At 25.2% G+C, this 24,356-nt stretch overlaps 5 protein-coding genes across 6 annotated transcripts; 2 read left to right on the forward strand and 3 right to left on the reverse strand.

Annotated features, from left to right (window-relative positions):
- Window positions 1-1,698: 1,698 nt before the first annotated feature.
- On the reverse strand, window positions 1,699-6,004 carry LOC132919747 (beta-1,4-mannosyltransferase egh). The gene is made up of 4 exons (XM_060981558.1): window positions 5,344-6,004; window positions 4,787-5,167; window positions 4,280-4,710; window positions 1,699-4,138 (listed from the first exon to the last, which is right to left on the reverse strand). Exons 2-4 carry the CDS (start codon window positions 5,163-5,165, stop codon window positions 3,566-3,568), a joined length of 1,383 nt encoding a protein of 460 aa, XP_060837541.1. The 5' UTR covers window positions 5,166-5,167; window positions 5,344-6,004; the 3' UTR covers window positions 1,699-3,565.
- A 161-nt stretch (window positions 6,005-6,165) lies between these two features.
- Window positions 6,166-8,147, forward strand: LOC132919749 (small ribosomal subunit protein uS2m). The gene is made up of 4 exons (XM_060981560.1): window positions 6,166-6,318; window positions 7,008-7,127; window positions 7,188-7,416; window positions 7,635-8,147. Exons 1-4 carry the CDS (start codon window positions 6,300-6,302, stop codon window positions 8,059-8,061), a joined length of 795 nt encoding a protein of 264 aa, XP_060837543.1. The 5' UTR covers window positions 6,166-6,299; the 3' UTR covers window positions 8,062-8,147.
- Window positions 8,057-12,436, reverse strand: LOC132919748 (dehydrogenase/reductase SDR family member 7). Its single transcript, XM_060981559.1, has 7 exons — window positions 11,856-12,436; window positions 10,812-10,961; window positions 10,628-10,740; window positions 9,995-10,234; window positions 8,780-8,899; window positions 8,554-8,720; window positions 8,057-8,222 (listed from the first exon to the last, which is right to left on the reverse strand). Exons 1-7 carry the CDS (start codon window positions 11,977-11,979, stop codon window positions 8,168-8,170), a joined length of 969 nt encoding a protein of 322 aa, XP_060837542.1. The 5' UTR covers window positions 11,980-12,436; the 3' UTR covers window positions 8,057-8,167.
- A 4,858-nt stretch (window positions 12,437-17,294) lies between these two features.
- On the forward strand, window positions 17,295-19,974 carry LOC132919936 (uridine-cytidine kinase). Its single transcript, XM_060981883.1, has 7 exons — window positions 17,295-17,544; window positions 17,646-17,805; window positions 17,932-18,028; window positions 18,508-18,653; window positions 18,716-18,813; window positions 18,890-18,938; window positions 19,728-19,974. The coding sequence occupies exons 1-7, from the start codon at window positions 17,464-17,466 to the stop codon at window positions 19,853-19,855; spliced, it is 759 nt and encodes a 252-aa protein (XP_060837866.1). The 5' UTR covers window positions 17,295-17,463; the 3' UTR covers window positions 19,856-19,974.
- LOC132919937 (ubiquitin-like protein 5) lies at window positions 19,959-24,250 on the reverse strand. 2 transcript variants are annotated; one of them, XM_060981885.1, is made up of 3 exons: window positions 24,066-24,250; window positions 23,234-23,448; window positions 19,959-20,085 (listed from the first exon to the last, which is right to left on the reverse strand). In XM_060981885.1, the coding sequence occupies exons 2-3, from the start codon at window positions 23,409-23,411 to the stop codon at window positions 20,042-20,044; spliced, it is 222 nt and encodes a 73-aa protein (XP_060837868.1). In that variant the 5' UTR covers window positions 23,412-23,448; window positions 24,066-24,250; the 3' UTR covers window positions 19,959-20,041. The 2 variants fall into 2 exon arrangements, with proteins under 2 accessions (XP_060837868.1, XP_060837867.1); XM_060981884.1 differs by having other exon boundaries at window positions 23,234-23,433; window positions 24,066-24,246.
- Between the last annotated feature and the right edge of the window lie 106 nt (window positions 24,251-24,356).

The raw sequence follows: 24,356 nt of genomic DNA on the forward strand, positions 1-24,356 counted from the left end.
TATTTGTAATATCAAAATATAGTCTTTAATCTTACAAATAAAATGAGAATAACATATTCATTAACAAATACTGAATGTAAATATTCAGATAAGTAATATGTATATAAATTAATTTTAGACAATTTTTTTAACATACAACCGTTTATCCCTGTTAATTTACGTATAGGAAAATTTATTGACACTATAATTTGAAAAAATCTTAATTATTTAAATATTTGTAATGGTGATTAATTTTATTATTCTGTTCAATATAATAATACAAATTGCAATTTATAAATAAAAAAATGTGAACTATTTATTTTATTATTAAATGTTTGCTTATTAAGCATAATTTTGGTATAATAATTTTATAGTTAGGACTAGTTTCCTGTGCAATACTGTTGATATTAAACTAAAAATGTACTTATAGAATATTATTTAGTATAATATCATGTTAAATGTAATTATATAAGTACTAAGAGAGTAAGAGATAATAAAGACAATATATTATATTGTGTATTCAATACCCAATATATTGACTTAAATTAAAAATATAGTATTGATGATTAACTAAATAAGTAATATTACTTTTATTATCTTAAAAATATTTTTATTAGCTGATAACTTATATAAATATTTAATCATTTATTATTTAATTGAGTTTTATACGATTCTTATTCTTAACCAATATTTTTATATGTATTATTCATTTAAATACAATGTTAATTATTTAATGTTTATCTTTACCTAAAATAGTTTTAAAGCATATTAAGTTATTTTTACATAATTGCATTAAAATTATAACTATGTACAGGGGACATACCCAGAAAAAAGGTTTGAGGGGTGTTTGAAACACTTCCCTGTGTATGTGCCTGCCACCTTAAACTTACAACAAAGTAAAAAATAAAAATTTAACATTCAAATAAATTATTAAAATATATGCAAAGAATAAAAACCAATTACTTTTTCACACATTCAGTAGGATGCCAATATTCCTTACTGTATTATAAATTTTAATGGCCAGTTGTGAAGTGTTTTTAGTGAAGGGTTTCTACCCCAATTAGCCCAGTAAGTTGAATGTATTATTAAAATGAAAAAATTGAATGTAATTTATACTATTGTGTTATGCTAGTTAATTGTATAGATTGTATGTTTTAAAATAAATATAAAAAAGTAATATGCGTGACGTGAAAATCAAAACATTTGACATGCATGTAGATGTAGGACATAGGTATTACACATATTTTAATTTGTGTAAGTAGGTATAATTGTACTAATCTAATAAACTAGTATAAAAATAAAAATTAATCACTATACATAAATCTACACAGAAAAGTATTTTTTAGTAGCTATAATTTGAAAAAAGAAAAGTATGAAATTAAAGATTCTTTATATTTTAATTATTATAGATAACTTTATACCTGTACATTGATTAAATGACCTGCATTACTGGTTTAATTTTGATTTTAAGGTAACTAGTTATTTGATATCAGATCCAGTATTTAGATAAACGACATCTTAAATTTAGAGTTGTCATTTCATTTAACTTAAACTGGAACAGTTTTTTTTTGTAAAATGTATATAGGAAAAATCTTAACTCTTTTCCTTGGCCAACTATCAATTAAGACATTCTTTTTTTTTTATAAAACTGGAATATAAAATAATACAATGATTGGCACTCTCTGACATAAATTTACAAAGTATAAACATAACTCAAAATAAATCTAAATATAACACTTTAATTCCAATAAAATTGGTAATCTCTTTATCCCTACACAGAAATGCTAAATTCAAAACCAGTATTCCAGGCAAACCTAAATAAAAGTTTGCCATTAAGTATGGTAACTCAAAATTGTTACTGTTAAATAAATCTGTCAGAAATAACAATAAAGTAAATTAAAAATACTAAATACTTTCAATACAATTATATGCTTAAAATAATACTCATCAGTAACATACTTATACACATTAAATTAAATGTCAATATAAATATTTTTTTATAATCTTAAGAAAATATTTACATTATTACACAAAAACAACATTTTAGTTAATTTATTTGTTATATATTAATGAAAAAAATATAATTTATTTGAATATACATTTACAGATAATACTTTAAATAAATTGTAATGGTGCATATAAGAAAACTTACACATATGTAAATAAAAGCTTTTATGTATTATGATTACTATTTTATACCTGAATGGCTAAATGTAAACAAAAATGATATGGAGGGTCACCTCTTTGTGTTTGTATGAAAAATTAAATTATTAAGTGTTAAGTTATTCAGATCACAATGTTAATCTACAAAATACTATATAATGCGTAAATACAGATGTTGGTACAAATCTACCATAATAAAACATGTAAATTTTAACATTTTTTTTTTGTACAATTAAGATCTACTTAATTTTAAGTATAAAGTAATGAAAATACTATTGCTAAATTTAAATTTAAATACAACAACAATAACAACCCACCTAAAATACCCATGGATAAACAAAATGAAAAAAAAATAAACAATAGTTTATATAAATTATTAGCTACACTTAGTTGAAACTCATTGAACTATCTTATGCCATCATTTTTTTTTTTTTTATATAATTTCTATATTATTACATTAGTATACCTATAAAACTTATAATTTAGTATTTATATATTTACATAAATTATATTATATATGTATATTTGAAATAGTAATAGTAGGTAAAAAAAAAAATAATAATTATAAAATCAACAAAAGTTTAATAGAAAACTATAATTTATTTTATAAACTGAGATTAATATGACTAGCATACCAAAACTGTTAAATATCGCATTAATTGTAAAAATTTGTTCATATTAAGTAGTATTGATTTACTTAAACTAATTCACAACTATACTTGCAAAGAAAATTAGAGATGAGTATTGCCAATAAAAAGATAAAAGATAGTGATAGGTGTTAAAAAACATCTTGCTATTTATAAGTGTCAAATTTTATCATAGTAATCAATCTATTTTGTTGGTGTGGTTACTAGATTGTGTGCATTTGTTCCTTAAAATTAACTACTTATATAAACATAAACAATATACTCATAACTTAAAACAGTTAACTTTTATATAAAACTAGGTTATGACTAGTTTTGCCAAACTTTATTAAGGGTACAATCAGAGATCTTGGCCTTCACAAAAAAAAAAATACAATGGCATCCATAGGCTTAATAAAAACTTATTAATTAATTATTTGCATTTTTGTAATAGAAAAAAATGGTAGTATTGAATTATTTAAAATTTATTCATGAAATTTTTAACATAATATTTTATAATAAAGGATTTTCAAAACCACAATTTGATTAGCAGATCTTCAAATGTAAAATAACCATTACTTATTTTGATAAATAGTTTAAAATCATTTTTTAAATAAGATTTGAGCATTTATAATAATCAAGTGTTGAGTATTTCAAATTTCAAAAATTATAATAAACCATAGTTGTCAATGATACATACTATCTGCTTATAATCCATCTGCTTTATTTTTAAATGGCAAGATAGTCTTTCCCTCCAAAAAATCAGATCCAATGCAAATGAACACATTACTGATAGTTATTTACACAGTGACAAGTGGTTTGATTTCCTTATGTACAACATAAAATTTGTACTTGTTGCCAAAAAGGCCCCATATTACTGCTACATTTTCAATTATAACGTTAAAAGGTATAGTACACAGTGCTCCTATAATGCATAATGTAAATTTTAGAACACCAAAACGATATAATGAAAAAGATTTCACTACACCAAATATATACATATAAATATTGACTCCGGCTATAAATGCACAAACAAAATCCATGATTGCTGGACATGGAATTGGAAAGTATCTAGCTAAAACTAAATTAGAAGTAGACAGCGGCAATGTTACCCATGAATAACATGATAAAGCTAACCAAATTTTTGTTTTTGAAGGTATGGCCGCTGAATGGACAACTAATAAAATACCTTGAAGCCAACGTTTACGTTGTTGGATGAAGTCCCAAAGTGAAAATGGTGATTTTTCCCACATTTCTCCTTCAACAAAATTAAATGTATAACCTTCTTTAGCAGCTCGCATGGCAAAAAAACAATCTTCTGCTATTGATCCATCTAAGCCATTATCAAATGAAATGTGACGCTCTGCGCCCAACTGAAATTATAATTTAGTTATGTTATTAAATAGTCGAGTAATTTAAATTCAGTATCAAACTCAATTGAGAAAATAAATAATTTCATATCAATGAACTAAAATTGTTTATTTATGAAAATAAATTTTAACTAATATAATTACTTGGGTGACAACATATGATCCTTTCCAACTAAGAAGTGGCTTATGGAACATTGAAAGTTGAAGTCGAAGTTTACCCATATCATCAGCTACTCTGAAACTATCTGCTAAGGTTGTGAACCAATTAACTACTTCTTCGTTTGCATATGTTATAAGACCCTGGCCAAACTGATGTTTACCATCCAAGACAAAATTTAATACACCTCTAATTGAATTTTCTGTCAATAGGGTTTCTTCATCTAAATGTACAACCCAATCACAATCTGCCAAAATATTTACATTGTCTTCTAAACAAAATTGAAGAGCTCTTGATTTGAAAAGTGCACCAGTCTTAGTTTTATATGATTTTGGAACAACCACCTCCCTTATACGCCTATGTACAGGAAGTCCGACACTTTTATCTGTCACTACTTCAATAATGAAATTTTCCAATCCTAAAATAAAAATAAAAAACAATCATATTAAAACTGTATATTAAATAATAAAATAAAATTTATATCTTAATGTTACCAGTTTCTAAACATCGAGCCATATTACGGGCAACATTAGCTTTAACTAACTGAGGATAATCTCCTCTAGTTACTATACGTATGCATATAAATGGAGCCAACAAAGGTGACCCTTTTAATACAACTTTGTCTTGAAAAGCATTGTACAGTGTAAGACCGCCAAAATTTAATAGTACTTGTGGTAATGGTAAGAAGGTCAAACATCGTAGTAAATACAACATAAAGCACCAAATAAAACCATAGCGTTCCCATGGATTAAAATTATAAGTATTTTGAACATCTGCTGATAGTTTAACTCCTCCTGACCAGATTTCAAATACTGATATTACAAACACCAATAAGGTACAATGAAGTAAATGTTTGGTCCAACTGCTTAACATAGCTGTAAAATGATAATAATAATTATATTCAACTAAATTTTATGTCTTCACTATGACTAATATATATCAATAAATATTTATAAGAGGTAGTAAAATAATATAATTAGCCTTGAATGAATAAATCTAAAAAAAACAATTATTATTATTATTATTATTATTATGATTAGTTATAGCTTACCTATACTTATCTATGAAATAAAATATCTCAAAATGTAAGATATTTGATGTAACCCGATTCAGTAATGTAGAAAAATTTTGCTGAAATTCAAATAGGTAGTTCCTACGTTGAGATTTTGTTAATCACAGCACAACTGACAATTTTATTATTATAGACATAATGAGCTACACAATATCGATTTAATTAAATACATAAAACTTCACTAGGTATATTATAATATTAAACACTAAACAGATCTTAAACGCGAAATGGTATTACTAGTATAATTACAAATTACCCACTATGATTTACAAAAAAAAAAAAAAAAAATAGGTAAAATAATTATTACATTTATTTATTGTTAGTATCAACTATAATACAACTCCCGTAAAAAAAAAAAAAATACATAGGTGTTAAAGAAAATAATAGTATTTGATTATTTGGAGAATTCCGCCCATGAACAAATACCAACGTTACGGTTACCGTCGTACCGACGGTCTACGCAGTCACTTGTCAGATAGATATCAAAATATTAGCGGTTGGTTCCATACTCCATAGAGTAATTCTCTATGGGTTCATGGGTTGGTTATTCAGGAATCCTGTTCTTGTCGTTCTTATCACACGACTGATATTTTAAATAATTAATTAATTTGAATTTTAAAATGTGCAATTTAATGTGTTTTAAAAATAAATATTATCACATAAGTATTGTGTCGTAAAAAATACTAAAAATGAATTGATGTGTCCAAATAACAATTAACAATAAATTAATCAAATAAAATCATCACAATTGACCCTAAACCACGGTTACTAATGAATCTTTTAACCTTTAAATTAATTTAAAATTTAATCATGTTCCCCAAAACTGATAAGAAATGAAAATAAAAAAATAAAAATTGATTTATCACAATTTACAATTTAAAATTTTTTAATTTTATAGCAGTTGCCAGTTAATTTATTATTTATAAATTAATAATATGGCTACACATTATTACAGTGAGTATTTGGGTTATAATATTGTACCTATTAAAAGTCAAGTCATGATTTTTTAGCAAATGTGTTTTTGTTACAGAAAACAATATTATGTTGTATTCTTAATTTCACAACTTTTATTTCCTTTACAATTTGAGAATTTTCTTTGGTTTGTAATATTTTAGTTATTTTGTAACACACAATATTTGAGAAAAAATTTGCTATGCTTCTATTTTTATTTGGGTCTTGAGGTGTAAGATAATATGATAAATAAATAAAATTTAAATTATTAAGATTTCTCAGAATGTAGTAGTAAATACAAATTATTCAGTTTTTAAATTCCTATAGAAATGTACTTAAATTTCTTTTTATTAATATATATTTAATTTAATTACGTTTTATGAAATAATTTTGTTTTAAGATTTTTAAAATTTGTTACTTAAATATTATTGATTAATATATTTATAAATTACCTATCATTAGATATTTAATTTTTATAAAATTTGCTACTGCTATTATTAATTTTTCATACAACTTATACAATTATTGTGTTCTAGTCCTCAGAAATATATTATTTTGTTTAATTATTTAATTATCAGAGGTCATAACCTATTATTAATAGGATATTTCTGTTTTTCTTGAAACTATGTATATAATTTAAAATCTAAATAAAATTGTTTATTCTTCTATTTTATAAAACAATTTTTCTTTAGGACAAATATTTGCTAAAAATTTTACTCACAATTTAAAAACAAGGATTTGTTCATCATATCTATCAACGTTACCTAAACCACAACTTGATGTTGTACAAGATGTACAATCTCTTCATGATGGTAAGTTTCTATTGTAAGTCATGAATTAATTTTGTTTAATATTTGGGATTTTTATTCTAGAATCCAAGTATAAATTGTCCAACCCAGATGCTTTTGATGTAAAAAGTATGGTTAAAATTAAAAACCTATTTGAAGCTGGCGTGCATTTTGGACATACAGAAGGAACATTAGATAATAGAATGAAACAATATTTGTATGGTAACAGATTAGGACATTTAATTATCGATTTAAATCATACTAAAAGACTTCTACAACAGGCACTAAACGTTACTGCACATATATCATATAGGTAAATAGAAAAATAAATGCCATAATATTATATGCGTATATACATTTTACTAATTAATAGATTATTTTAAATATTTATCATCCTATTCATAACTGTTTCTCTATTTTCTTTAAATTAAGTATGTCTAACCTAACTAATAGATAAATTGAAGCTAACTTACAATTGCTAAAAAAACTTTTGGCTCTGCATGTTATAAATATCTTTATTTATGTTTTTAGAGGTGGAGTTATTTTGTTTTTGTGTCAATCACCCCTCAATTGTTTGACTGTTGAAAATTGTGCAAAAGAATGTGGTGAATTTGCTCATACAAGATATTGGCGTGATGGTATGTTTACAAATTCTTCTAGAATTTTCAAATCTGAAACAAGATTGCCTGATCTGTGCATAGTATTAAATACACTAAGCAGTACATCTAAAAACAACAGTGGACAACATAGTGTTCTTTCGGATGCAGCAAAAATGTTAATACCGACTATTGCTATTGTAGATACAGATGCTAATCCCAATATTGTTACATACCCAATACCAGGCAATGATGACACACCAAGTGCTATAAATCTTTATTGTGATTTATTTAAAAATGTTATTCTCAAGGCTAAACAAATTAGAAAAGAAATCTTAGATAAAAATAAAACATCACTGTAACATAAAAATGTATTTATATTTAAAGTTGTTAAAATATGATTAAATTAATAAATATTAATTGAAATAAAACACATTGATATCTTCAAGTTTTGAATTATAATTGTACTCATCGATTGTCTCGCAATTTATTAATGGTTTTGTAGCCGTAGAGTTCATAAAATCTGTAAATATAATTCCTTTTTTAATTATTCAAAAAAAATTCAATAGAATAATTACATATATTTTGTATTTCCAAATTTAAAGATTATTAAATTGCTTTACTCTCTATATTTAAAAAATAATAAAATCATTCCAAGTAAGCAAAAGAAACACAATGATGGATACAAACAATCAACAAAAATAATTATTCACTATTCTTAAGACTTAATCTGTTACTTTAAAACAATTTAATCATGATAATTACAAAATATAACTAAAATTGTACATCAATATCAATACAATTAATAGTATATTTAGGTAACAATTGAAATAATATATATTATATCTTCTTACTTGTATGATATCACTGGATAGTACATTGCAAAATATACAATTAGAATAAACGGAAACTTTGCCATCCATGATTCTTTTAATTTATTTGCTATTGCCACACATGACAAATGTGCACATCTTTCAGCACTCATTCTGTTGTCGGTTGGTGAATGTGTTAATCCATATTTCTGTTAATTATTTTACAATATAATAGATAAACCACAAACTTAATTTTTATTCATATTACTTCTCCTGGTTGACCTGTAAAACTTTCTTTAAGAAAATTGGTAAAAACAGGACCCGGACATAATAGAGTAATGTGAATATTAGTGTTCAATTTTTCTAGACGTAAAGCTCCAAGATAGCCCTTTTAACAAATAAATATTATATACTATATATACATATACATATTTAACATTTATCAGAAAATACATAATTTTAATAATGGTTACAAATAAACATCTGAATAAACAAGAAAAAAATATACAAACATAACATGGAAAACTTGGCTTGAGGAGAAAAATTACCCAGGAGTAGCAAGTAATACTCAAATGTGATAGAGATTAGCTAGTCTAATTACATGTATTATTGAATAAAGTTCAAGAATAAGTGTATTTGAGTGGTTCGTAAAGCAACAGTGGAATAACTTGCATGAGGATAAGTCTACTTCAGGGACTACTTGTATTCCAAGATCTGAGTGTAGAGCATGACCACAGATTAATATATTAATTTGTGAGCATGACATAAACAACAAGCTATGATTAGGTATTTTGATAAACATGTGACATAGGGTACTGTATAGTAATAATAATTTAATGAAAATATAATAATATAGGTAATCAAATTATGTGTTCCGTAGACTTGAACCAAATCTAGACCTTAGCGATCATACCATGTTGTTTATACCATGGTTTGGTTAGGTGAACGATTTGATACATTGAAAAGCCCATTATTAATTACACAAAGTGATAAAGATTGGAATGTTTAAATTTTGTAAAACAACAATTTATTTTTCAAACAAAGTTTGAATTGTTAACCTATAAGTAAATATAGAAGAATTTTGTCGTAATGTTTAGCAGAAAATGATTACTTTGTTTGTTTTTTATGTTCAGCCTAAGTTGAGTATTTATCAAAAATCAAACCTAAATAAATAAAATAGGCATTTTCTGAATATTCAACTTTTGAGCATGAATCAATAAAATTAATACCTACATAGAAACATAGAAATAAAGTTAAATGAATATTGTTTATTTTTATGTTAAGTTTTCATTTTATTAGTTTTATTATCAATTATGTAATGCCCTCATTTAAAATTATTTTATGATCATAAATTCATAACACTAAGTTATAAATACCATAAAATAATTAATATATTATTTTATGATTAGATTCATCCATACCACATAAAGTTATCGTAAACCACTTAAAAATATTAGTTTATACATAGTAATTCTTTACTTACATGAAGAGCATGTTTAGTTGCATCATAGGTTGCAGAAAATGGAGCTGGTATAATTCCTGCAATGCTAGAAGTGGCCACTAATTGACCATGTCCGACTTGATTAAAATATCTCACAGCAATTCTTGATAGATTTATAACAGGAAATACATTTAAATCAAATAATTCTTGATCGACTCCAAGTTCAATATCTTCCCACACAGCTCGTTGTGAACGACCCGCATTATTTACAAGTATATCAAGCTATATTAATTGTTAAGGTTATTTTATTATTAAATTCATAATACTCTCAGAACTTGTATTATAGAAAAAAATTTCTATGTATTATGTAACCTAAATAAATAAATTAGTTGTTTTAACATACAAAAAGGTAAAAAAGACAAACTGTTCCATAAGTTATTATACCATAATTATAAGATAAACCTTCCTAATTTAATTCAACCATACTAATTATGAAATCTATTAAAAAAAACATGGTATTACATAAACAACGAGATTAATAATTAAATAATTTTTAAAACTAAATACACTTGAAAAATAACAATATGTTAATATTAGGTATATATTTTTAAAAATCTATTCAAGTGTCAAATTAATTTATTATTAATACTTTAATTTTTATAATATTATTCTTACTTTGCCGAAATGGTTAATAACGTTATCAAACAATGAATTGTGTTTGGATACATCAGTGACATCCATTGGTAATACAAGTATATCTTTAGCAGTTAACTTCCCTTCACTAAGTTCTATGAATTTTTTAATACAAAATTTAAAATATAATAAAATTTATAACAGATAAAATTGTTTAAAAAATTACCAATACAACGATTTTTAACTTGATATAATTTGTCTTTATTTCTAGCAGACAAAACAAGTTTGGCGCCATGTTTAGAAAGGTTTAACGCAATGTGTTCACCAATTCCACTAGAAGCACCAGTAATCCAAACTACCTTGTCTTTAAACGAATCTATAATAAAATTTGTACAATTGAAAATTAAAATTAATGTAATGTCTAGAATAATAAAATGTATCTTAAGTACAATAATACCATACCAGCACCAATCTAAATATGATAAATATATATTTTATACATATAAAAAAAAACAATTTATTATTAAATAACAATAGTTACTTTACAATTATATTTTATATATTAAATGGTCAAATTTATTATATAAAATATCTCAATTCTGTAGTACATAGTTGTATTTTTTTGTTAGGAAAGAATTTATATCAAAATCTTGATATTTTTGATAAAATCCCCTTCATTTTGTATAAAAATGTATATCCATTTAAGTTAAATGTATTGTAATACAACTTCAATGGGGGTTGTATAATTGTATAAAATCAAAACTATGGAAATTGCACTACTATTTCAATATAAATTTCATAAATATATTTTTAAATATTTAAGTCAATTAAAATATTAATCTAATAGTAAGTTCAGATAGAATCAGCAAGGAGTTATTGACTACCTATAACTTGGTGGATCAGACCATATTTTAGTAGATTTAGCATTAAACAAATTTGTCTAAACCAATTTTAATTTGGATTAATAACAATTTTAAAATTTGATGGACCGGTACTAACCCTATCTGGCACTGCCTAAGTAGTTGCATTAATAGCCCAACTACAATTAACTACCTAATAATTCAACCAATTAAATTGTATACACCAAAATAAATATGGCAAACACCCACATAGGTAAAATTTTAACGACATGTTGACAGAATTTTTGGAAAAATCTTATTTAAATAATTTTTAAACACAATTACTAGAATAACATTTTTATTTAGATGGATATAGGTACCTAATTAAAAATTTATTAGAATAATGCCTTACACAGCATGTAGATACCTACCGAGATTTCTCTTGAACTTGTCATAAAACCAAAGTTCCAAATCTGTATCACTGGTAAAGAACAACACAAAATACACAAGAAACTTTAACACTACAATGAGCCCGATGAAACTCAAAAACCCCATGAGTATTGTAGGCGACTGCGACGGGTACGATTGAGGATGATTAAAGAATTAAACTACATAAACTGTAGGCAAGTACCTCCTATACACTTCAATTCAATAACGACTACCTACTAGATCATAATACGTAAGTGGTTATATGTTATATTAAAAAAAAACAATCGGATATAGAGAAGTAAAGTATAGTAATCGGTAAAATAATAATATGATTGAAAATGAGTTCACATTATTTTTTAATTTAACATAATTGTGTCATAAAATGAATAATTAATTACAATTTACAATTAATAATACAAGCCGATGATATTATTATTATAATTAAGTAGTATAATTAATAGTAAGACTAGTAGGAGGTCTGAGGTAATAATATGTATATACGCGAAAAATATGACGACAACAATACTACCGGCCAGTTAACTGTTAACTGTTAAGGACGTTAAGGTTATAACTGTCCGGTCTGTTCGCAACAGAACGTTGTGAATAGTGAGTAGTGAGAGTGACCGTAACCATAATTTCAATGTATATAGTGGTTTAAACCCCATGAACCTCCCACCCCTTTGAGAACTCAGAACAACATTCGTAGTAGCACAATATCGCGATTTGTGGAACAACCTGTATGAATAATATTGAATTACTTATAAAAATATTTTAAAATATCTTTTTCTACTATGAATAATATTTTTTAAAAAGGGTGGGCAAGTGGGTATCGCTCTGCTGTATAATATAGAATAGAAATGGTCACTATAATGGATGTGTTAAATTTAAAATTTGAATGCAATGACAGCCGACAGGTATCTATCATTGTGTATACGGTATACCAAAAAACGATTCTGAACGGAGATGATTTGTCAGTCTAGGATAATTAGTAAGATATATTATATTATAATTACCTATATTTAAATTGTAGTATAACGTTATTTTATGCGATTTCGTAAAAAATTAAATTTCATACACTCATAAAGTGTTTCCTATATTAACGCTACAATTTTTTTTTACAGTTATTTGAAGAAAAAGTTATGGAGAACCTTGTATTGGGTTTTTCAACCTTAAATATAAATCACAAATAAATGTTATGAATTTTCGCGATTTTGACATATTTCGTAAACTTTTGAACTTTAAATGCTTATAAACACAAATTGTAACTGTAGATTTTTATTTTTTTTCACTAAAATAAGTACAACTTATAATAAACCTTGTATAAAATTTTAAAAATTTTTTGGATTGCCAAATTTTTTACTCGGTATTTCAAAAAACAACTTAGAAAAATCGAAAATTTCAATTGTCTATTAATAGCTTAAAAAAGCCAAAATATTTTAAAAATTTAATCGTAAATAGATACGTTAATATAAACATTTGGTGAAAATTTCAAGTATTTGCAATGATTTGTTTTTGAGTTACGATTTGAAAATCGATGTTGTCGAAAACTAGTTTTGTGTAAAAATTCTCGTTTTTCCGTTACTTTTTTAGGGTATTTCCAGACGAAATTATTTTAAAGTTATACAAACAACAGACTATACAGTACTGTTATGTAAGCATTGTAAGCATTTATTTCTACACCTTAAAAATATGAATATCCAGTCTATGTTAAAAAGATACCCTTCGATGCATAATCTTCTCTAAGCAGTAAGCAATGGTAATATTATACGTATTATTATTTCAGTGCCAGTACGAAAAAGTCAAATAAAAAATACATAGGAATGCGATAGCCCGCAGTCAATTTACGTGCAGGGAATATGGTTATAGTGTGTCAGCCGATGACTACATTTTTAGTGTACCTATTATCTAATCACCTGCATTGACCAGATGACCACCGGCCGCCTTCGTGGCGGTCAACGTGTTAAATTAATTTAACTTAATGAAACCTCGTTTTAATCGGGGTCAATTGTTAATTTATTTATTGCTGACAGTTTCATATTATGATAAATATAAACTTTGATGCCAATAGCTTATTTTATAAGTTTAATAAATTAAAATTAAAATATTTAAAAAAAAATCATTTGTACTTGAAAGTGTGATAATTAGAGCTAGGATTTATATACAATAAAAAATTGTAAAATATGCATTTTATTTACCAAAATCTGCAAAAATATGCATTTCAATTTTTATAAGAGACACGAAAATTAGTTACAAAAAAAATATTTATTTATTGAAATACATTATCAATGATTGGCTGTTTGTAAAAAAAAAATAAATAAAATAAAATAATTTAGAAATAAAATTTATAATTCACATTCAATAATGGAAATATTTTGAATTGTATGTTTGAAAAATTGGAAAATTTAAGTTTTATACTCTATGATTAGCAGGGCTAGAATTAAATACGAAATATACTATAAAACATGCATTTTTCGCATTCTTATAGTTAAAATGTGCAATAATATTCATTTTATTCAAAATATATGCAAAAACATGCAAAATAAAAACGACCATTATTACCTCATCAATGATGAGTCATCATGACAAAATCAATAATCAGAAGTCACAAAAAAAATATGAAACCGCTGAACCGCCTGTTACATTATAAATTCTAGTCCTGATGATTTTTGCTTCTTCAAGTGTGCTCTAAGTAGTCTTTTATTTTTAATTGCTTTTATGATGTTCGGTTTTTGATAAAGTGATTCTAATTCCAAGTTCATTCATATCCTCTAGGCTCTAATCATTAGTTACAGAATCCTCCATAGCTTCAAAAATTATTGCCTGAACTTCCTTCAGCGCCGCGAGTTACCTTACAGGCAAAGTTATCAGGTGATTACAGCTGCAAATTTGCCGCACTTAAAGAATAAAATATATTCATAATAATATTATATTATAATTCGAGACGGCGGCAAATGTCCTGCTTGTAGGTAGGCAGCAAATTGCTTAATCCGCTACTGACTTCCCAATCCCAACAATAAAAAACAACGAGTCAGCTCTCATTGGTTATCCGAAGTCTCTGCTCATTCCTTCATAATGTATAAATATACTTCATACATCAATTTGCATTATTAAGTTAATGCGTACATAGTTTTTATTTAAATTTTTTTTAAATAATTAACTTTTTGGTAATCAAAAATAAAAAATCATGCATCTTTTTTTTAATGATAACACCCATGTTTTTTGAAACAGTTGCCTGCAGACAATGAGTCAATGAATAGGTATTTGGTGAGTTGTTAATTAACAAGTACCAATAAAGTATATTTATATATTTTGTATATACTACTATAGTAGTATATGGTATAATATAATTTTATCTTTACTGGTGTCGTTACTTATCGATACTGAATTCCACTTGTCCAATTAATTTCGTTTATTTTTACTGTGCTTTGTATCTGTAGCCCTGTACTCTGTAGGTACCTATTAAATTCTTTACTGTTATCGTTTAAGAGGCCGCAACACCCACATGTGTTGTCTCCATCTTACAAGTACGTAACATAGCAAATTTTTACATATTATTACTTATTATGTTGCTTTTGCTGAGCGTATTTTTTTAACTTTAAGAAAGTTTTATTTCAATTATTTTACTATAAAACAAATCAATTTGTATTTTTATAGATTTTAACATATGCTTTTGCACATATTTGCTATTGCACATTATTAATTATTATTATATTTCGCATGTTTAAACTTAGATTGAAACTTAGTTGAGGTTGAATATGAACGAAGAACACTAGTTGAGTTAGCGCGAGGGCCGTATTCAGAGCGGTTTTTTCGGTTCATATATGTCCGGGGCCCGGACGCCCGGTCATAAGTCTAAACATTTATTAATATATAAAATTAATATTATTATGAGAACAAAATAAAACATACAATACGGTTGCAATATTTATGCCAAAACCATCATTATTAGTTTTCATGTATAATTAGACAAATTTTTCGTTTGAAAATCAGGCCATTCTATGGGCCTAACCCTAAAAAAAAAGGTCTCGGAAAAGGTAAATACGGCTTTGGTTAACGCTACTAATAATATTCATAGACATAGGTAGCTGAGTCATTCAAGTTGATGAAGTCAATGATATGTATGTTGGCAGTAAAAAAATAATTTAGGATTTTTTTTTATTATAGTTAATTATTTTAATGTGTAAATATTTAAAATTGTAAGTATAAAAAAAATTGACTGAATATAATGATTAATAAATATGTATTATATATTTATATTGTATACTTTCTGAATAGTACCTAACAAATAAAAAATATTTAATACCTATATAGAACAATTTTAACATTTTTGACATATAATATTAAGTTACTAATGCGATATTTGACTTATATTTTAATGATTTTAAATTAAGGTATTTAATATTTTGCCCCCTCCCCCATGAAATGACTCTCAGCTAGGTCACTGACAAGTGGGTAGGTATTGCTCTAGCTGTTGTACATTATGTGTCGTGTGGGTTACTATTAAGTATTATGGGTGTGTTAAATTTTAATTCAATGATATATATCTTTGTGTACGAAAAACGATTCTGGACGGAAACGGTCGGACAGCTTATATCATAACCATTTAATATTCTATGACATATGAGTGAGCATCTGTTGTTAGATCTATAAAATTGTATATGACTATATGAGGTTTAGACGTTTAGTGGTTAACTGTTTGGTAATTGACACCCGCCTTTTCTAATTCTTCTGTTTTATAACCAAACAACAATCAGAATAGATGGTTGTGGACTGTGGTTACCTTAATATTATTTTTGATTACATCTAATAGCGTAGATCACGAATTAATATATTATACAGTATATCTTAATTTGTAGTGTAGATGTATAGGCCTCTGTCTTTAATTTCGACTAAAGAGCATTCTTTTATTCTTTAAAATTTCTTATACATATGCATCAAAAAATCCATTTTTGAGGTAAAATTAGCGAATTGCGATACCCGAAAATCGTCGGTTAACGCAAAAACTAAATAGTACCTATCTATTTTTGTTATTAACTTATTTGCTTATGAGTTAATAATACTACAGGATAAATCAAATTTAATTAAATTTATTCTGTTTTCTGTGTAATACCTTACTGTAAAATGTAAATACTGTATAAAAAAATTGTATGTTAGACGAGCATTTTTGCCAAATATACCCTCTATGCAGTGCGCATTCTCTTTTTTATGGCGCATGTCGATGTCATCCATTATTTTATTACTTATTAGTTGTGGTCAGAGATTTTAAATAACCAAATTATTATTAAAAATAACTATTTAAAATCTCTGGTTGTGGTATTAATTTATTGTCATCATCCATGTGGATATATATATAATTAAATCCACCTTGGTTATCATGTCAGAATATTATTTTTATCTCCGTTGGTTGATAACAATTTGAAGCGTAATATATTACTATCATATGATAAGAAGAATATTAGTATATTACAATATTAATTTTCAAGTTCAGTACTTCAGTGTTTATATTTATCTGATTGAAAAAGTAATTATTATTTAATTATATAATTTAGTTTAAACTGAGTTGTCATATTTTTATTTTTTATACTTTATAATAATATTTAAATCAAAGAAATGAATAGTTCCTGTTTAACCAAAACAGAAACCAAGTCACCGTTTTTAATTGGAGTGGCTGGTGGAACTGCATGTGGAAAAGTAATTACCTACTACATTTTGTTAAATTATTATGTCAATGGTCTATATTTGTATTTCAAGATCATACAAATTAATAATCCTTGTATAATGTTACTTTATAGTCCACTGTTTGCAAAAATATTATAGAGAAATTGGGGCAAACTAATTTAGATGAAACAAGAAGACAAGTAGTGTCAATCAGTCAAGACAGCTTTTATAGAGAATTAAATGCTGCAGAAAAAATCAAAGCTTCTAAAGGACAATTCAATTTTGATCATCCTGGTATTTCTGAAATAAATTATTAAATATTATCTTAAAAATGAATAAATACATGTATAGAATACTGTAAATTGAAGTTGCTATAAATATTATTATATTAATCTTTTGATTCATTCTTAAATTTATCAGATGCATTTGATGAAGTCTTTATGTTTCAAACTTTGACCGATATTCAAGCAGGAAAAACCTGCACTATTCCAGTATACAACTATAAAACAAATTCTAGGTAAACAGATGAACAATTGATTTTAAAACATATTTAATGCTTTTTACTACTATTTTATTTAATATTATTTATTAATTTAATTTACCATCAATCAAGATAATAAAGTAAAATCATAAAAAGTATTTAAATCATTTTTTTTTAATAAATAGTTTTTAATTTTTGTAAACCCCATTCACATTTTTCAAGTTACTCAATGTTGTGATGCGCATATGACTTTATGGTATGGCTAATTAACACAATAGGCAATTCAGGTAGTATGAGCATACCCGATCGTCACTCAAAAAAAAAAAAAAAAATTGGTTGCCAGAATTTCTTATTAATGTGAATAGAATATAATTTCAATTATTTAATACTTATCTAACTCTACTTGTTGTTATATGATGTGATAAAAATTATATTTTATTTAGTTACTCATACAAGTCCACACAAATTTTGTATTAACCATTCATAGTTTCAAATGTTATTTTTTTAAATTTTAGGAGTAAGAATGAGAATATAGTCATCTATCCTGCAGATGTTGTGATTGTTGAAGGCATATTAGCATTTTATTTTCCTGCAATACGAGATCTATTTCATATGAAATTGTTCGTAGATACAGATTCAGATACTAGATTAGCCAGAAGAGGTAATTAACTAGTTCATCTAGTATATTTAGGTTAAGTTTACATGTATCAATAATTTTTTTAGTTCCTAGAGATATCAATGAAAGAGGCAGAGATTTAGAACAAGTATTAAATCAATATATGAATTTTGTAAAACCTGCTTTTGAAGAATTTTGTTTACCGGTAACTAATTTTTAATTTTTGTAAATTATTACTATGAATGGTATTTATTTTATTCATAATATTCAAAATGTTATAGACTAAAAAATTTGCGGATATTATCATACCAAGAGGAGCAGAGAATTTTGGTAATATTATTCTACTAATTTTTATGTTAAAAAAATTATTCTCTAGAAAAAGATTTAAATTAAGTTAAATATATTAGTTTAAATTTTCTTTTCAATAGTTCAGTTGTTCAGTAAATTAAAAGCTACATATTATTTGTGTATTGTTTCTGTTTTCCAATAACTTTATACTTCATAGAGTAATAATTATTTATTTTAAATTGCCACACTTAAACCGATAACAACTGTTACATACAAATATTTTTAAAAACCAAATCATTTTATTTATACCTCAACATTAAACACAGAAAGAATCCACAAATTTTAGTTACAAAATCATTTTTTTTTTCAGTTACAATTCAACTAAATTTATTCAATTTAATGCAACTTATAGTATAAAAGTTTCCTATGTAGCATTAATAATTTAATATCTTTGTAAACTAATAACTTAAGTTGTTGAAGCTGTACCAAAAAAAAAAAATAATAAAAATAATAAACAAATTGTATAACTAATAAAAATATTTAAGAATTTATAAAAATAAATAAACTAAAGCATACTCGACACGGTTATAAGAATGTACCTCGTTGCGCAGGCAGCAGACTGATTTTCCACCGCAACCTTGTCATAGTTAAACGGTATATATCTATTCCTTTTCGTTTTTGTTAGCCAATTAGCTACAAACCTGCACGCGTTGAACCTTTTTTGGTCTGCCGCCCAGGTACGTTCTTATTCTGCGGCGAGTATAGTATAAGTTGTAATCATGATCTTAAATATATATATATATATATATACATAAATATTTTTTTTTGCAGTGGCTATTGATTTGATTGTTCAGCATATACGAGATTTATTAAATAGTGAACATTGTACTCAATACGAACTCGCAGAAGGATTAGTAGCAGTACATACAAATAATGTTAATGCATCTAGGCTACATTAATCTAATTTGACATAAAATTATTTATAACAATTTTAATCTATATTTTTACATTAAAAAAAAAAAAAAAAATGTATGAAATTTTGAGTGAATAAAACTATTAACATTATTTTAAAACGTAATCTTTATTAGTTAAATTATGTTATGTATTAAAAAAAAAAATTGACAGTCAGTTTCTATTATATGTATTTATTGATAGTAAAGTTCTATGTTCATGCCATCATGAATTTCATCTGAACAAAAGTTATTAAGGAAAATTATATTACATTATAATATTATATGATATTTAAAGAAATTCACATTTTAACTTAATATTATACTTGATCATAATAGATTCAGTAGTGCACTAAACAGCTCAAATGTTTACCAAGTGAAGTGATTTCTTAAACAGTTTTAACTTGGACTTCTTTGATATACAAGGTGATTTTTTAAGCATGGTTACCCCATTTTTATGCTTAAATTATGCACATATTCAAATTCTGATTTTTACATAGTTAAACAGAAGTTGTTAAAAAACATTTTTGAGTTATACATATTTAAAGTTTAGACAAGTGGAGTAGTGGATAAACATTTTGTGGGGTAAACCCGTACCACTCCACTTCGTGCATCAAAACTTTAAATACTTATAACTATGACTAGGAAGTTGATGACCTTAAAAACATTAAAAAATTACCCCCAAAATACTGATATGACATAAAAATGTCATTAAAAAATGATCTAAAATTATAAATATTTGTTTTAAATTAATAAAAATATATTTTTTTTTAAATTGTATTCTATTTTACTATAAAATTCTACATACCTTTATCAAAGCTTAGAAATTACTCAAAATGACAAAAAATGTCTTTAAAAATTAAAATATAGTAGACGTTTTAAGTAAGTTATCGACATAATGGTTGACAAGAAGTGAAATCAGTAAAAATGTGGGAAAATGACCTTAAAATGTTAAAAAATGACTTAAAAGTATAACACCAAAAAATGTAACAAAAATGCAAAATAAAAATTAGTTGTTCAGATTCACATATTAATGAAACACATTTGTAGTCAGGAGTGCATCGTCTAAAAAGTACCAAAAAAAAAAAAAAAATGCATCAATTTCCGAGACCTACATATAACTCATAAACTACTCGCCTTAAATTCAATTTCTATGTATCAAAATACTCAGAAAAACATTCTGCTTTGGAATATGAAATTAAAACTATGTTGTCATTCAAAAAAGTAAAGACTTAAAAAATATAATTTTTTAATAAAAATGTTGTTTTTTAACAACTTGAAACTATGTAAAAATCAGAATTTGAATATATGCATAATTTAAGCATAATAATGGGGTGAGCATGCTAAAATTATCATCTTGTATAAAAAATGGTGTTAAAAATCAACTTTGAAGGTAAGGTACTTATTAGTTATCGGCTTATCGCAACTACCTATAAGCTATAACCAATGCCATTTTTAGTTAAATTAATTTTTGTTATCATAACTATCTTTAGACAAAGACTTAATTATATTGTTTTAATATAATTTTGAAATCTATAGAACAAATTATATAAATATAAGTAAAAAATATGCTCAATAAAATTTGAAGCACTAAGCATTTGCCAACAACCTAATTCTCTTTGACATACTAACACGCTAGTTTCTTATTTATTTATTTATTTTTATAGGATTCTATATACCATTATCAAGATATCTGTTCCTTAAATTAACTTTAAATTTGTAACTCATACTCATCTTTTTATAAAATAATCTAGAAAAATTTTACTTCCCATACTAAATCTTAAATTTTTGTGGTGAAAATGTGTATTAAAGTGAACGGCTGTCATATAGTATGCGGTCTATCGGTGAATTTATGAGTGATTGCTTATAAAACAGACAAATAAAAGTCTGAGTGTAATATAAAGGCTCGAAAAAACATAATGATCTATAAAATATGTATTGTAATATTCCATTGTTATAAAACTAATTCTAGGTGTTTGAATACAATGTATTGATTTAAAACTGATCTTTAAATCAAGTACAAACTTTTTAAAACTCCTGCTTAAAAATGTCCAGTGTTCACAAAAACAGTAAAATAATTAAACATATTTTTTTTTAACCATTTATAATTTTACTCAGAATCTATTACTAATATAATAAAGCCAAAGAGTTTGTTTGTTTTTTTTTTTTTTTTTAAAACACTAATTTGTAGAACTATCAGTTTAAATTAAAAAATTTCTTTTAAAATTTGATAATCCAATTCTTGAGGAAGGTATAAAAGCTATTTAATATCACATTGTGATCTTAAGTAGCAGAGAAAATATAAAAAAAATATCAGAAAGAATGCAAAGAGAAAACAAAGTAATAGCATGGATATATGGCAATTTTTATAAAATAAAAGAGTTAAGTTGAATTTAAATCTTATCTTTTTTAAGTTTTGAATATTTTTAAACTAAGTATTGAATAACAAATTAAACAAAATTTGAATCATATAAGTGGTGGTATATTTTTAAGGGTAATGAAGTGCACAGGGACAATTAGTCTGATAATAAAATACCATGCCATGTATTGATGTATTGTAGTCATTGTGACTCATTGAATATTATTAAATTGATCATGATATAAAACAACTACCAAACATCATAATCATTTTTATAAAGCTGTTTAGCACCTTACAAATTAAAAATCCATTAATTTATAGCATTCAACTTAACATTATGGAACTATAATATCTAATGATCAATGACATAACTATAATATAAACTCAAAGATTATATACATTATTAAATATATGACAATATAAGCTATCTATATAAATGTGAAATGAAAATCTTTGTACAGGGTAAACTTTGGAACTACTTATCAGATTTTCTAGATTTTTTTTTTAAAACGAAAGAGTATATTCTGGAGGAGGTTTCTATCACAATAGCATTTGTCTCAGTTAAAAAACCTCTGAGTTATCTACTAATTAAAATTAACTTGTAAATTGTATAAATTGTATACCTATAAAATAAATATACATGTTCTCAATGCATTCCGAAACTACTCAACCGATTTTGATGAAATTATAATCAATGTGTGTAATTTTGTCTCCATTATGATGTTTTTATCCCGGTTAATGACTTCAATATATTACCTCTTCATTATGTTTAGGGCTATGCGATTATTAGAATGATACATAATCGATTAATTGATTGAAAAAATGCAACTTTAGGCGAGAGTTATGTAAAATTGATGTCGGAGATATCATCTTAACACCAAATCAGAAAACAAAAAATAGTTTTTATCCTTACACTAAATGTTAGCATTGTTAGTATTATAGGCAACCAAACTTAACACGGGTGCATTTTGTACAGATGACAGCTAGTATTAAATATATAAATATTAATTAAAAGATTAAAAGGATACAATCTCCCAATCTAATATGATCTTTGAAAATTGTGTACCATTTCTTCAAAATTATCTTTTCCCATTTTGTTCCTGTTTGAGCTGCGATTAATTTTTTTAAATCGCCTATTGTATCTTCAGGGTTACATTTTACTCTGACTTTTTTCCCCAATCTATCATTACAAGTGATTTCAATCATTTTGAAGCTTTTGATCCTTTAACTGAAAGAAATCAAGCTATAAAAACATAAGGTCAATCAAATAATAAATACAGATTACTGTGTATGACAATTTTAAGTATTAAATTAAAAAAAAAAAAATTTAATATTAAAATAAAAATGGTTAATTTTTTTTTTCTTCATATTTTAATGTATGAAGTTATTAAGTAAAATTGAGTTAAAATATGGTTAGTTGTGTTCTTGAAAATCGAGATAAAAAAAATAAGCAACAATAATGTACCAATATGACAAGTTAATGAAAAATAAATAAATAACAGGTTAGGTTTCAATATTTTGAGATTCTCCAAAGTTGGATTCATATTTCATTGCAGGACGTAGTAATTGTTAATAAATTAGTGTTTTGTTGTTTAAAGAAATTTTGAATGTAAGTAATGGTCTTAGTTTGTGGAGCCTGATGTTAAGTGATGATCGTTTTAATTTTATATGGTTAGCCCAAGTTAATCTTTTGTTGAAGGTGATGCAAGTGGATTTAGTTTCGTTGACTTTTATTTCCCATAGATTGAACCAATCTTGTAATTGATTTAAGTGGTTTGAAGATTATTAATAGCGGAGTTAGGAACATGAATTCAATTATTAGTCAAAACGTTTTTAATTAGCTAAATTATATACTATTACCTTTTCAATTCGGATGAAAATTAATTTATTGCAAAATTGTAGCAAACATATAGGTAAAAACTTAATACTGTAATGTAAAAATAATTTGTAATTATATAATATACATTAAAATTAGAAACTTCTCAACGATTTAAAATTGGCTTGGAATGTCAACTTATAGTAATAATTACCAAATTAATGATTATTTTATAATTGATAACAATGATAGCAAAATATATGTTGATAAGTCAGAAGTTATATTCAAAATCAAAATATTCTATCATTTTAAATAACTAAAATTTTCGAAAAAAT

Source organism: Rhopalosiphum padi, chromosome 2 (genome assembly GCF_020882245.1).
Source record: "Rhopalosiphum padi isolate XX-2018 chromosome 2, ASM2088224v1, whole genome shotgun sequence".
NCBI lineage: Eukaryota > Metazoa > Arthropoda > Insecta > Hemiptera > Aphididae > Rhopalosiphum > Rhopalosiphum padi.